Here is a 14,588-nt window from a genome sequence, read left to right on the forward strand (position 1 = left end):
GCCCTGTAGGTTTCATGTAAAGGATTATGGACCTGTCTGGAAGTTCACCAGAAGGGTAAATAGCAAGGAGTCACCTTGGAGCATGCTAAGGATAACACAACTGTAGTATATGCCATGGAGATATCCTGCAGTCATTTGGAAGTAGTAGCCTAGGAGAGGAGTTGAGACAACACTGCCTTGGTCTTGAGGATCCTTTGAGAAACACTTAGGTGAAGATGTCCCCTAGTCCCCACAATTTCTCACAGTGGCAGCTCTCAGTCAAGCCACGTTAGAGCTCCCTGAGTAGGACTTCAACCACAGGAACCACCCTGAAACTCCCTTCCAGGGCCTGCAAGAAATCTCCAGAATACAGTTGTTTTAGGATTAGACTTTTTCTGATGTTTCCTCCAGGATTCAACTGGTTTTGAGCCCCATCTTCACACCAAATAGCCATTGCCATTGAGTGTCTTATAAAACAGGTGATGTCAGGGCATTCACTAACACAGTGTTTGCTATAAAATTGATTTAGATTTTCAGTTTAAGCAGAAAAGAATTAAATTCTGTATTCATTGAAAACAAACCAAAACCTCCAGTTTGAGTGTCTGAAAATGTTTTTGGGTTGCTATTGAGACCATGTATATTCACATTTATAATGTGAATCTATTCTGCTTAATCATGGGCAAAAACATCTGAAATATATTTTCATCCAATTCATTCTTGAGACCTACATCTTCCTGCAAGCCAGAGAAGGCCAAGAAATGTGAAGGGATTTCTAAGCTAGTATTGCTTTATCTTCAGCTGTAATAGAGGAATCTGTACAACTTAAGCTGTACTGGCATAAAGAGCTACAAGCCCATTATCACTCCCATCTAATCATCTCTCAATTTTTGGCTTAAGATTGAATTCTCTAATTTCTATGGGATTGCACTGTGTCGAAATAGTTTTTTCCTGATTATCCATAGCCCTATGATTCAAATTTTATTTATTTATTTATTGCTTTTTAGGCCCACACATGCAGCCTATGCCACAGCCACAGCAACACGGGATTTGAGCCACATCTGCCACCTACATCACAGCTCACAGTAATGCTGGATTCTTAACCCTAGGGCTCGAACCCGAATCCTCATGGATACTAGTTGGTTTTGTTACCGCTGAGCCACAACAGGAACTCCTATGATTCCAATTATAATAAAGTGCATTTTAGGAGGAAGAGGCCCAGCCTGCTGGCAGTCCTAGATAAAATCATAGAGGAGCTAGCTGAAGTCTTCTTACTTTGTAAAGCATTCACTTCAGAACAGATGATTTTACTTGGCTTTAGTAATTCATATACCCCCTGTTTAATATAAAGTAAGCAACTGAGCATTTTAAGTTGAAAAATGAACTTTGAGATGGAGACACATGTATTATAAGGTTATATCACAGGCTCTCTCCACTCTTCTGGAATGGCACCTCCTGAAGGCAGCCAAATGTGGTGGGAAAAGTAGATGATTCAGGCTCCTTGAGGATACTAAGACAGATAAATAGTACATTAATCATGTGTCCCATCTTCTCTATAATGCTGCTATAAGATCCATCTTTGGAAGGTTGCTTTCCTAGTGGAGCTGATCCATGCATATATTCTTGTCCAGGTAGCAGTGGCATGTATGTGTTAAAAATTGTCAAGGGCTTCTAAAAAGCAGTGTGAAACGTTGGAGGGAAGCAGAGTCAATGGAACTATCTAGAAAGCAAGTAGTAGCCTGCTTGCACCAACTTAACTGATCCATTGTGATTTAGCAGACTATGATGGTTTTAGGATATGTGAAAAATGTCCATTATCCTTCTACGTAGGTAATACTGAAAAGGGGGTCATTAGTAAGTAGGAGAGTGTAGAAATATTGTGAAGTGCTAAATGTCACCATCATGACCTGAGACAGAATGGACTGTCTCAAGATGTCAGCTTAAATTATTTCCAGGAAGATACCTGCACCACTAAGAATAGCCTCACAGTATCTGGAGAGATGTGCCCATAGAGGTATATCAAGAGCCAAAGTGAAGGAACCCAATGGTTTGCTTTCAAATGATACTTTAAATCATTTTGACCTGAAAATAGAAGATAATTTAACTTAATGGGAAAAGATTTGTGTTTACTAGGAGCTTCTTTTCCCAATAATTTTTTTTCTTATGCTTTAATTTGAACAATTCCTTAGTAAAAGCAAAATGGCAAAGGTCTGCTGTTTGTGATCAGATTAGATATGTAAATGAGATGGTAGTGTTTACTGCTGGTTTAGCATTTATTTGCAACAAAGTCCAAGAATAGATTTCAGCACTTGTTGGGACACACGTTTTAGAGAGTAGCAAAATTTGAAATATTTAGATGGCTCTCGCCCACAGTTGCCATGCTAATTTAAATAACCCAATCCTTGCTTTCTTAATTGCATGTTCCTGTAATAGAAATACAACACACAAGTTGGACCGAAAGGAACACAGCTTTCTGGCGGCCAGAAACAAAGACTAGCTATTGCAAGGGCTCTTCTTCGAAAACCAAAAATTTTATTGTTGGATGAGGCCACTTCAGCCCTTGATAATGAAAGTGAAAAGGTAACATCCTCCTCTTTCATCTCAGAATATAATATCAAATATAAGAGTGGAGTGTCATGGGAGAAATCAAGGTCAGTTTGGGGGAGAAAAACTGGAGAGAATTGTAGTCACCAGTTCTAATTAAGATTTTGGCCTTTAAAAAAGATTAGAAGCTGGTGCGAAGGTGGGAGATTTGGGACACACGGCATCTCATGTTTTAGAAAGGTATTCTCACTTGAATTAGTCTTTTTAGTCTCATTATCAAGAAGGACTCAATTCTTAAAATATTTCTTCACTCAAGGAAAAGCCCAAGGAAAATTACTTCCCTATTTTATTATTATCCTGGTAATACCAAACAATATAATAAGGCAGTCTACATATATAAAAGAATAATGTACACTATTGTTGGAGCCTGCTAGTTACTCTCCCTTCTATAGACTATTAGTTTGGTTAGGAAAGGAAACAAGGAAGCAAATAGACATTGAATGAATGATAATCTTTAATACTTATCGAGTGCCTGTTAACAGCTACAGTCTCAGTCCTCACAACTTGATAAATTAGCTTATTTCATTATCATGCTCGTTTTATAGATTAGCACCCTAAGGCTTACAAAAGTAACTTCCCTAAATTCTAATAGAGGGTGTCCTATGTAAAAGCCCATGTAATTAATCACCACACAGGTGCTATTTGTGGATGATTATTATTCATGATAGGGTGTTATGAAGATAAAACAGGACTTTTGGGATCAGACATAACCTAGGCTATAATCCTGAATTCATCAGTTATTAACAGTGTGACCTAGGCCAAGTGACCTGGACTTTTCAAATCTTGGTTTATTCATTAGAAAAATAAAAATGCTCCCCACAGGGTTACTGCAAGGATTTAAATGAGATATCCATAATTGGAATATTTTATATGTTCAGCAAGTATTGGTTTTCATCCTCCATTTTCATTTCTCATATACAGCACTGTAACATCATTGAGGTGAGATGCTGTTAGGCTAGGATGGTTTTACAGCTTAATTATACATAAGACAAAAAATAAACAAAAAACCCACAAAAACTATGAGAAGAAATGAAGTAAGTGAATTAGAAAATTCCACTTAGGTATAGAAATATTAATTTCTGGCTTTGACTTTGGAACCACTTATTAATACACATAACCATGTAATTTTTATTCATTGTCACAAAAGCTTTTTCTTCCTTTTTCTTTTTTTTTTTTTTTTTTTTTTTTGTCTTTTTAGGGCTGTACCCGCAGCATGTAGAGGTTCCCAGGCTAGGGGTCCAGTCGAAGCTGTAGCTGCCAGCCTACACCACAGCCACGCGGGATCCTGGGATCTGAGCCAGGTCTACGACCTACACCACAGTTCACGGCAATGCTGAATCTTAACCCACTGAGTGAGGCCAGGAATTGAACCCAAGTCCTCATGTATGCTAGTCCGGGTCTTTAACCACTGAGCCATGACGGGAACTCCCAAGTTTTTCTTATTAAAAGTCTTAAATAATATGTCCATAATTACTTTTTGTGGCTTTCTATTGAGTATAGTATTTCACAGAGTAGGGCATTTTCCTTGGAGATAAGCAAATACACAATGAATATATATAGATTACCTTAATCATTTCAGCTTGGGCAAGTTGATTAGCATCTAACCCAAGCTAGCAATCACAGGCCCTTCTCTCTTTCAGGTGGTTCAGCACGCCCTTGATAAGGCCAGTAAGGGGAGGACGTGCCTAATGGTGGCTCACAGACTCTCCAAAATACAGAATGCAGATTTGATAGTGGTTCTGCACAATGGAAAAATAAAGGAACAGGGAACTCATCAAGAGCTCCTGAAAAATAGAGACACATATTTTAAATTAGTAAATGCACAGTCAGTGCAGTGATGCTGTTGGAGTTAACAGATATTTTGATCTTTGTGTAATGCAAGGAAAGAGAACTTGGTAATTATTTGGCATGCTTTGGTCTCCTTTATTGCTTGTATCAGTGGAATCATGGTATTCAAATACAGACATATTCTGTTTACACACCATCTTCCCTTCAGATTTTTAAAAAGAAACAAAAATTACTAAATTTGCTTAAGTGAGATAAAGCCTGTATCCCTCACTTAATTAAAGGCACATTTACTTATAAAGCAGTTTGTTGACTGCAAAATGAATCTATTTTCCCATTAACTTCTGCTATAAAATTGGGAATTTGTTCCCAGAGGGAAAAATTGTCCAGTTAATTAGGTTCAAAGATTTCAGCAAAGAGAGAGTAAGATGTTGCTGGACCTGTGGCACTGTAGGGAGAATGATTTTAATTTGGAACTTCCCAAATTTTGTGGTACATATTAGAGTACTTTGAGCTAGTGAGGACTTTCTCCTACAATATCTCTCTCAGTGCTCCTTTCAATGAATATTCAGATTCCCAAAATTCTATTATATTCCTTTGCCAGGTGAATATGGAGAGGATAAGTTTCTGGCAGAATTAGGTATTATCTTCCACGTCTGTAAGTGAAATGCCTCATATGATCCATTCTGAAGATTCCATTATTCCAAGCTTTGAGTTTAGCAGAAAAAATCATAGGCTTACCTGTGTATGAACACTTAATTACTTAAATCAGAGCTACCTTTATATTATGGGTAGAAAAAGTTTAAATGTCTTTATTATAATTCAATCAAGTAATTTATTTAAATTGTATATGTGCTTTACTTTCTGTAATATAAGTATGATTTAAAAGTTTTGTGTCAATAACAATATTGGTAAACTGAGTCATGTTTTCCATTAACCTAAATATGTAATTTCTAGTGATTTTATCTTTATTCTTAGTTGTATTTTTTTCCATTTACAATGACACAATCAGCCTCTCTAAAGTGCACTCTGCCAGCAATCTGAAATTTTGTGAAAAAAATTAAAGCCATTTGTTCCCAAAGCAACAGAAATAAAAACAAAAATAAACCAATGGGACCTAATCAAACTGACAAGCTTTTGCCCAGCAAAGGAAACCAAAAAGAAAACAAAAAGACAGCTTACAAAATGGGAGAAAATAGTTTCAAATGATGCAACTGACAAGGGCTTAATCTCTAGAATATGCAAGCAACTTATACAACGCAACAGCAAAAAAGCCAACAATGCAATGGAAAAATGGGCAAAGGGCCTGAATAGATATTTCTCCAAGGAAGAGATACAGATGGCCAACAAGCACATGAAAAAATGCTCCACATCCCTGATTATTAGAAAAATGCAAATCAAAACTACCATGAGATACCACCTCACACCAGTAAGAATGGCCATCATTAATAAATCCACAAATAACAAGTGCTGGAAGGGCTGTGGAGAAAAGGGAACCCTCCTGCAATGTTGGTGGGAATGTAAGCTGGTACAACCACTGTAGAGATCAGTATGGAGATACCTTGGAAATCTATACATAGAACTCCCATATGACCCAGCAATCCCACTCTTGGGCATATATAAGGACAAAACTTTCCTTAAAAAAGACATGCACCTGTATGTTCATTGCAGCTCTATTCACAATAGCCAAGACATGGAAACAACCCAAATATCCATCAACAGATGATTGAATTAAGAAGATGTGGTGTATATATACACAATGGAATACTACTCAGCCATAGAAAAGAATGACATAATGCCATTTGCAGCAACATGGATGGAACTAGAGACTCTCTGAGTGAAATAAGTCAGAAAGAGAAAGACAAATACCATATGATATCACTTATATCTGGAATCTAATATACAGTACAAACGAACATTTCCACAGAAAAGAAAATCATGGACTTGGAGAATAGACTTGTGGTTACCCAGGGGAAGGTGGGGGGACTGGGTTGATTGGGGAGCTTGGGCTAACGGATGCAAACTTGCTTTTGGAATGGATTTACAATGAGATCCTGCTGTGTAGCATTGAGAACTATGTCTAGATACCTACATTGCAACACGACAATGGAAGGAAAAATTATGTATACATGTATATGTAACTTGGTCCCCATGCTGTACAGTGGAAAAAAATAAATAAATAAATAAATAATTTTTAAAAATTTGTGTTTTATGCCATTTTTTAAAAAAATGCAAAATAAAAATAAGATTAAGAGATTGAGAATCAGATGTATTGTTTAAAAACATTGGCACTGAAAGCCCTGTGGCCCCTTTTGCTCAGTGTGAATGTAAAGCCCTTGATGGTTTCTCTTTCCAGAGTAGGGTAGGCAGGAGGGAAAGGGCAGTCTAATAAGGATATGCTTAAATCCTCAGAGCAGGAGCAGCTCAGATTGCAATTCTGTAATGCCTCCTAGACTGACAAATACCTGCAATGCCGAAGTTCTCTTTGAGCCTATCCATGGCAATCCCACAGTCATACCTACAGATGTCGGTAAAACATTTTCCTGTCTAATTAAGAGCCCCATATAATTTTTTACGTGCATTTTTATTTTAAAAGATTTTAAAGGATTATCCACAAGCAGCATTCTTAGTCACTGCCTTCGCAGGAACAAGCAACCATGGTGAGAATTGGAGTCCCAACGAGTACACAAGGATGTGTGGGGTTCTCAGCTGATGAAGGCAGAAAGTTAGTAGAGACGTGCTGCTTTTAAGGACTGCCACAATTCAAAAGTTTAAAATTGCTGTATTGTTCTTAAAATAGTCTTAAAATATATCATTTTAATTTTTTTAAAAAATGGGTTTAATAGAATCAAAGCACCTTGTCCTCAAAATTATTCCAGCCAGCTAAGGAATTACTTCAGCGAGCTCAGGATTTAAGGAATACTTGTATAAATCTTTTTGAAATGAACAATCATTCACACACACACCCTATCAGTATTCTAAGTCTTTTACTCCCTATACTTTTTCTTTTTAAAAAAAAAATTTGTTATAGTTTATTTACAGTGTTCTGTATATTTCAGCTATACAGCAAAGTGACCCAGTTATACATTTATATACATTCTTTTTCTCATATTATCCTTATACTTTTTCTTAAAGCAGTGTATTCTGTAACTGAAAAAGAAGCTAAATTAGGAATTGAGATTTTTATTTTAAAAAATAAAATGAAAAGGTACTTCAGCAGATTTAAGTCTAGGTTTTACATTTGAAATCACTCATTAAAGCTCTTATAAATTAATTATTAAATAATAATATGTTTAGGTTTATTGTTTACTTAAAGGCTTAAAGTAATGAATGCCATACTATTCAGAACACCAAATCAGCAACTTTAAAATGCATTGTCTTCTTATAGTGCCTTAGATTTTGTAGATATTCAAGGTGATTCAGCTCAAAAGGACATCATAGCAAATGTGCATTACTGATACTAAAATAAGGCTTATATTTTACTGAAAAGATAAGCTGTTTAGCTGCAAATTGTTTTTGCTTCTGCAATCACATAGTGCCATCTCTTTGTCATGGGTATTATCAATCTTTGATGACCCACTGGATGGTTAACTTTTATTCTGGGATGGCTTAAGTCCATAAAAATATTTCCTTTCTATCACATGGCAGGTTTACTTTAACTTAATTAATTTTGGTCTTTTATCCTAGTGTAAAAGTTGGTTTATGTATTTAATTCTGAAATATTTTAGTACCTGAATTTACCTTGACAAATTTCTTTCAGATGCTTGTGGGCCTCATTTCCCACAAAACTTCTGTCTATATTACTACTCATGCCCTCTCAAGGACTTCCTGGTCTCGGGAAAACAGTGACTTCTGCCAGTCATGATTCAGCCTAATACTTATTGAGGCTGACTCAAGTTTGCTCAAGCACTCTTGCCCTCTGCTTCTCCTTTACCTTTCGGCTTGGATATGTTACAAGAAACAAACATGAAGTACCATTCGTGGGGAGGGGGGAACATAGGGGCAATGGAATGGAACCTCTGAATACCTGGCCTAGAAAGTCCTAAATATAGTGAAGGCAGCTGACCAGAGAGGTCAGTATCCATCAGAGTCATCCTTTAAATGTTAGCATATTGTAGTAGCCCTCAGCCATTGCCACATCTTATCCTTGTACCACCCTCTCTTCCTGGGAGGGAGGGCTGTTCATTGAGTCTTAAAATAATTGAAATGCTAATGAGAGTACCAGTAGAATGGAAACAACTGTTAAGAGGCATAAGGCACAGATAGTAATGAAAAGAAATAAACCACTATGTCACACCTGTTTTATAACCCAAACAACCTACTTTATATCTTGCCACTCTAAAATAAGCTGTGTGTTTTTATGTTAAGTCAACTTAGGTCATAGCTAATAACCTAGTTTTTAACCTACTCAATGTGTCAGTTTCATAGTACATGCAGAGTGCTTTGCATATGACCTATTGTATGAAAATATTTCCTGTAATAATTCTGTGTATTCACTATTTTAATTCTGAGCTCTTATTCTAACAGGGTTAGTAAAGTAGAATCATAGATTGTCTGGAAAATTCATTCATAAGAACCAGTCAAGGGAGGAAACTGGGAAAATTAGAAGTGATAATTACAAGACATGTAAAAGTGATAATTACAAGACATTTAAAAAGCATAATTATTTTTCAGAATGCATGGATCACTACATAGTACCTCAGGTAACACAACTGGACTCCGTTTAGCAAAACCACACTGATAAAACCTGTACTACTTTTCCATTACTGCTATAACAAATTACCACAAACTTAGTGAATTAAAATAACACACATTGGAATTCTCGTTGTGGCTCAGTGGTTAACGAATACAACTAGGAACCATGAGGTTTCGGGTTCGATCCCTGGCTTCGCTCAGTGGGTTACGGCTCTGGCGTTGCTGTGAGCTGTGGTGTAGGTAGCAGATGCAGCTCAGATCCCAAGTTGCTGTGGCTGTGGTCTAGGCCCATGGTTACAGCTCCAATTAGACCCCTAGTCTGGGAACCTACATATGCCTCGGGTGTGGCCCTAGAAAAAGACAAAAAGACCAAAAAAAAAAAAAAAACACACACACACACATTTACTATCTTGGAGTTCTAGAGGTCAAAAAAAGTAAAATCAGTCTGTGTGAGTTCTAGGGAAAAACCATTCCTTGTTCTTTTCCCGTGTTCCTTGGCCTGCATTCCTCAGATCTCTGCTTCCTTCATCATATCTTCATCTCTCTCGCCTTTGACCTTCCTCTCTTACTCTTAGAAGGAGCCTTGTGATTACATTTGTGTCATGAGGATAATCCAGGATAAGCCGCCCATCTCAAGATTCTTAACTTAATCACTTCTGCAAAGTCCCTTCTGACATAGAGGTAACCATATTCATAGGTTCCAGGAATTAGGATGTGGACATCTTTGGGAAAACACCCAGCCTACTACAAAGCCTTTCTATTTAAACTCTTATTCCATGGAGAACACGAGGTTTTTTTATTTTATTTTATTTTGTTTCAGATTGCCATTGAATAAAAGATCAAAGAGAACACTGAAAATACCCAGTCCAACATCATCATATGTTGATGAGAGCAAAAACTCACATAACTTGCCTTCAAGCCCTGTGCTTTTTCCATTGCAACATGTTACCTATCCTCATTGCTAAGCCAGGATTTGGAATGCATTTGTCTTTCTCTCTTTACTTTTGCTACCAGATTCTGTTGTTGCTGGTATTTCCTTTTATCCTGAGACTAGATTTATTGAACAGAAATTTATTCTAAGTTCTACTTTCTTAACCTTTTTCTCTGTTCACTACATAGCTATATTATATGCTAGCAAGTAAAAACAAACTTCTTTTTTTTTTTTTGCTATTTCTTTGGGCCGCTCCCGTGGCATATGGAGGTTCCCAGGCTAGGGGTCGAATCGGAGCTGTAGCCACTGGCCTATGCCAGAGCCACAGCAACTCGGGATCCGAGCCGCATCTGCAACCTACACCACAGCTCACAGCAACGCCGGATCGTTAACCCACTGAGCAAAGGCAGGGACCGAACCTGCAACCTCATGGTTCCTAGTCGGATTCGTTAACCACTGCGCCACGACGGGACCTCCCCAAACAAACTTCTTAATACTGTAAATATATGAGCTTTCACATGCTTCTGATTCTGTATGCTTTTGAACTTTCCTAAAACCATTTTAAACTACTGCTTCTAATGAGAGCTAATATTTTTGTGAAATTTTTCACATAGGCATGGGATAAGTACTTTCTGTACACTGTTTCTTTAGTCTTCATATCAACCCTATAATGGCACATTTTATTAACATTATCTTTTTTTTTCTTTTTTCTTTTTCGCCTTTTTAGGGCCTCACCCAAGGCACATAGAGGTTACCAGGCTAGGGGTTGATCAGAGTTGCAGCTGCCAACCTACATCACAGCCACAGCAACTCAGGGTCGGAGCCATGTCTGCAACCCACACCACAGCGTACTGCAATGCCGGATCCTTAACCCACTGAGCAAGGCCAGGGATCTAACCTGCATCCTCATGGATACTAGTCAGATTCATTTCCGCTGAGCCACAACAGGAACTCCAACATTATGTTTCTTTAAAGAGAAGAATAGTGAAGTCTGAGAAGATTAAAATTTGTTACAACTTGGCTTTGGAATTCATACCCTTACCTAACTCCAGAGCCTAAAGTCTCCATCATAGCACCAAGGACTTGTCTCCACAATTTATTCAAGAAGATGGCTAGATGAATTGAGGAATCAGTCATTGCTCATAGGGGTGGTATATCAGGTCCATGTAAGGATAAAACTGAAGTTTTGGCAGGAGTTACATGGTCTAATAAACTTAACCAGCCACACCCTAAATATATTCTCTACATCCATACCACCATAGTAAGACTGAATTCAGACTGATGTATAAATATGTTTTTCCTTTAGTATTACTTACATGTATAAGTGCTGTGGATTTGGACACTTTTTACCTGGGTAAAATTCCAAAAACATGAGAATTCCATATTCTAAAAAATTTTGAAAAAGAGACACACTTCTTAGACCAAAGTACATTATCCGTGAGTATAACTTCTATGGAAATTTGCTGAAAAGCATCATCAATCTAACTGAGTTTGTGGAGTTCCCATCGTGGCTCAATGGTTAACAAATCCAACTAGGAACCATGAGGTTTTGGGTTCGATCCCTGGCCTTGCTCAGTGGGTTAAGGATCCAGCATTGCCGTGAGCTGTGGTGTAGGTCACAGACAAGGCTCAGATCCCACGTTGCTGTAGCTGTGGCATAAGTCGGTGGCTACAGCTCCGATTAAACCCCTAGCCTGGGAACCTCCATATCCCTCAGGCGGTCGCGGCCCTAGAAAAGGCAAAAAGACAAAAATAAATAAGTAAATAAATAGAGTTTGTGAGGCGTGTTTTCTTAATGATTTATGCTTAATTATCAAGGTCCAGTTTAATCCTACGAAATGTTTTTCTTTGTAAACTGCTTGAAGGTCTGCTTAATAAGATGTTTCCTGAGATTTCAAAAAAGCAAAAGTTAGACAATTAGGTGTGAAAAACTATATATGAATTCAGTCACTGCTGCATTATTAAACTGAAGGAAAGAATGATCTTGTAAACCAATCTGTTTTTGTAGATGTAGTAGATGATGGAATGCTATTCTTTGTAAGCCAAGTAAAATTTGCTATTGAATGGAGGTATTTTGTTTGATCATCAACTTTACTACATCACAGTAATGTAATACATGGCTAAAATATTTCTGCCCAGTAAAGAGTCAAGAATAGATTCTAGGAAGAGCTGAAGTTGTTAAATTACTGGAACATTATGGACAATTGTAAAGCAAAAAAAGAGAGAGAAAGAGAAATAACCAACTAAAGAAGGAAGAAAAAAACACTTGAAAATCCTGAAACAATAAAAAATGTAATACACTCAAGCAATTAGTTTAGGACTGGAAGAAAAAAAATTCCACCATCAAATACTCAGAAAACCTAAGAAAATACGTGCAAATTTAAAATTCCTATTTCCATGGCCCCAGTTAAAGCAGAGTTACACCTTTGCCTACATTAGTTTTATAAATTCCTTTAGTCTCCAGTTTCCTAGAGCTAAATCTCTGAGAAGAGATGGGTTAATAGCAACATGTAAGCCAAACAGGAAAAGCCTGGCTTTCACAGGATGGTATGTGCAGGACACCAAAGGAAAGGAAGAGGAAGAGGAGGTCATTAAGTAAGAGCAAGGTCAACATGGCTCACAAGGATGGAGAAAGGAGAAAACCTTGAAGGTAACAGAATGCCTTCCATTATAAAATGGAATGTTCCTTTCATTAGTGGTAGCAATAATAAGATCAATAAAATAAGGAGTTCCCGTCGTGGCGCAGTGGTTAACGAATCCGACTAGGAACCATGAGGTTGCAGGTTCGGTCCCTGGCCTTGCTCAGTGGGTTAACGATCCAGCGTTGCCGTGAGCTGTGGTGTAGGTTGCAGATGCGGCCCGGATCCCCCGTTGCTGTGGCTCTGGCGTAGGCTAGTGGCTACAGCTCCGATTAGACCCCTAGTCTGGGAACCTCCATATGCCACGGGAGCGGCCCTAGAAAAGACCAAAAAAAATAAAATAAAATAAAGTAAAATAAAATAAGCTAGCCTTATAAGTTCTAGTTTTTCTATACTATATATAGTTTTTATATAGAACTTAAGAAATTAAGTTCGCATTCATTGAGCATTCATTTATCAGGCACTATGATTGAGCCTTATAGGCATTAACTTACTGACAAGAAGAATCATTCTTTTATTCAGATTTTACCAAATGGGGAAACTGAGGCACAGAGTAATTAGGGAATCTTCCCAAGGCCAAATGCAAAGGAAGTGATAGAATGAGGATTCAACTCAGAAAATCAGACTGTATAACCCACACTCAACTAACCCATTAGCCCTCTAAGATGGAATCTGAAATGGTTAAGTAATATTTTTGAGTTGTAGGAGTTCCGTCATGGCTCAGTGGTTAATGAACCCGACTAGAAACCATGAGGACGCAGGTTCAATCCCTGGCCTCACTAAGTGGGTTAAGGATCTGGCATTGCCGTGAGCTGTGGTGTAGGTCGCAGACATGGCTGGGAAAAGACAAAAATACATATTTTTTTTTTTTTATTGGAGTTGTAAACTTAGAAAATAACTTGCTGTATGCCTCCTCCTTACACTGCAAAAATACAGAGGTACATGGTTCCTCTTTGGTTAACATTCTGATGTGAAGCTGGATTTTTTTTTCCTGCCCACTCACATTCTGAAAAAATTCTTATACATAATCCAGAAACAATTTGGCAGGGCTAGCTGCTCTAGCAATAGCACCTTTTCCCCACAATTGTCTTCCCTACATTCACACACACACACACACACTCAAGTGTAGAAAAAGATTAGACCCTGATGGCTACCTGGATTGTCTCTCACTGTTGAATCACCCCTGCTATCTTTATTTTCAGGGTGTTTATCATAACTCTTTTGTTCCATTTGCAGCCCACTTGCTGATGCATCATTCCTCTCTTCAGTTAAGATAAAAAAGATCTTGATAGCTGTATCATGCAAAAACCAAGGCAGATTTACAAATGTTGCAGCTGAAAAGAAAAAAAAAAAGTAACATATGCATTGGGTACTGTGTGGGCTAAGGTAGAGTCATCAAAAGTGGTTCAGGTTTGCTCAACTATACCGAGGCTTCTATTCATATGAATGACTTTCCAGATATTGTAAAAATAAATGCAGCTTCAGTAATGAAATTGTTTTAAAATCAGGATGTTTAGGAATTCCCTGGTAGCTCAGAGGATTAAGGATCCAGTGTTGTCACCACTGTGGTACAGGTTCAATCCCTGGCCCAGGAAATTGTACATGCCATGGGCATGGCCGGAAAAAAAAATAAAATAAAAGTGGGATGTTTAATGATGAACTATAAAATTCTATTTCCATATTAATAGAAGAACTATGACATTAACCTAGACATAATTAAAACATTTGGAGTGACCACTAGTATATCACAAACCCAGCAGAACAAGCAAGAGAAGTGCAAACATCACAAAATTTTAATCATACCCTTATGAAATGTAAAGGAGAACACCCCCAGGCTTTTCTCTGATGTTATGTATTTCAAGTTGCTCTTTTAGTAAATATTGGAATCGTCACAGAAACTCCAGTCTGTCCAAAAAAAAAAAATTAACCATCTCCTTTCTCTGCATTCACTTTTTTTT

General features: G+C 37.6%; 1 protein-coding gene across 1 annotated transcript in view; it reads left to right on the forward strand.

Moving 5' to 3' along the window:
• Positions 1 to 4,468, forward strand: part of ABCB5 (ATP binding cassette subfamily B member 5) — a 120,108-nt gene extending 115,640 nt beyond the window's left edge. The window contains exons 27-28 of the mRNA XM_047754395.1: positions 2,410 to 2,556; positions 4,221 to 4,468. Coding sequence (XP_047610351.1) covers positions 2,410 to 2,556; positions 4,221 to 4,418 — 345 coding nt within the window. The 3' untranslated portion in view covers positions 4,419 to 4,468. The remainder of the gene's footprint in view (positions 1 to 2,409; positions 2,557 to 4,220) is intronic.
• Positions 4,469 to 14,588: the final 10,120 nt, after the last annotated feature.

This window comes from Phacochoerus africanus, chromosome 11 (assembly GCF_016906955.1).
Source record: "Phacochoerus africanus isolate WHEZ1 chromosome 11, ROS_Pafr_v1, whole genome shotgun sequence".
Classification (NCBI taxonomy): Eukaryota; Metazoa; Chordata; class Mammalia; order Artiodactyla; family Suidae; genus Phacochoerus; species Phacochoerus africanus.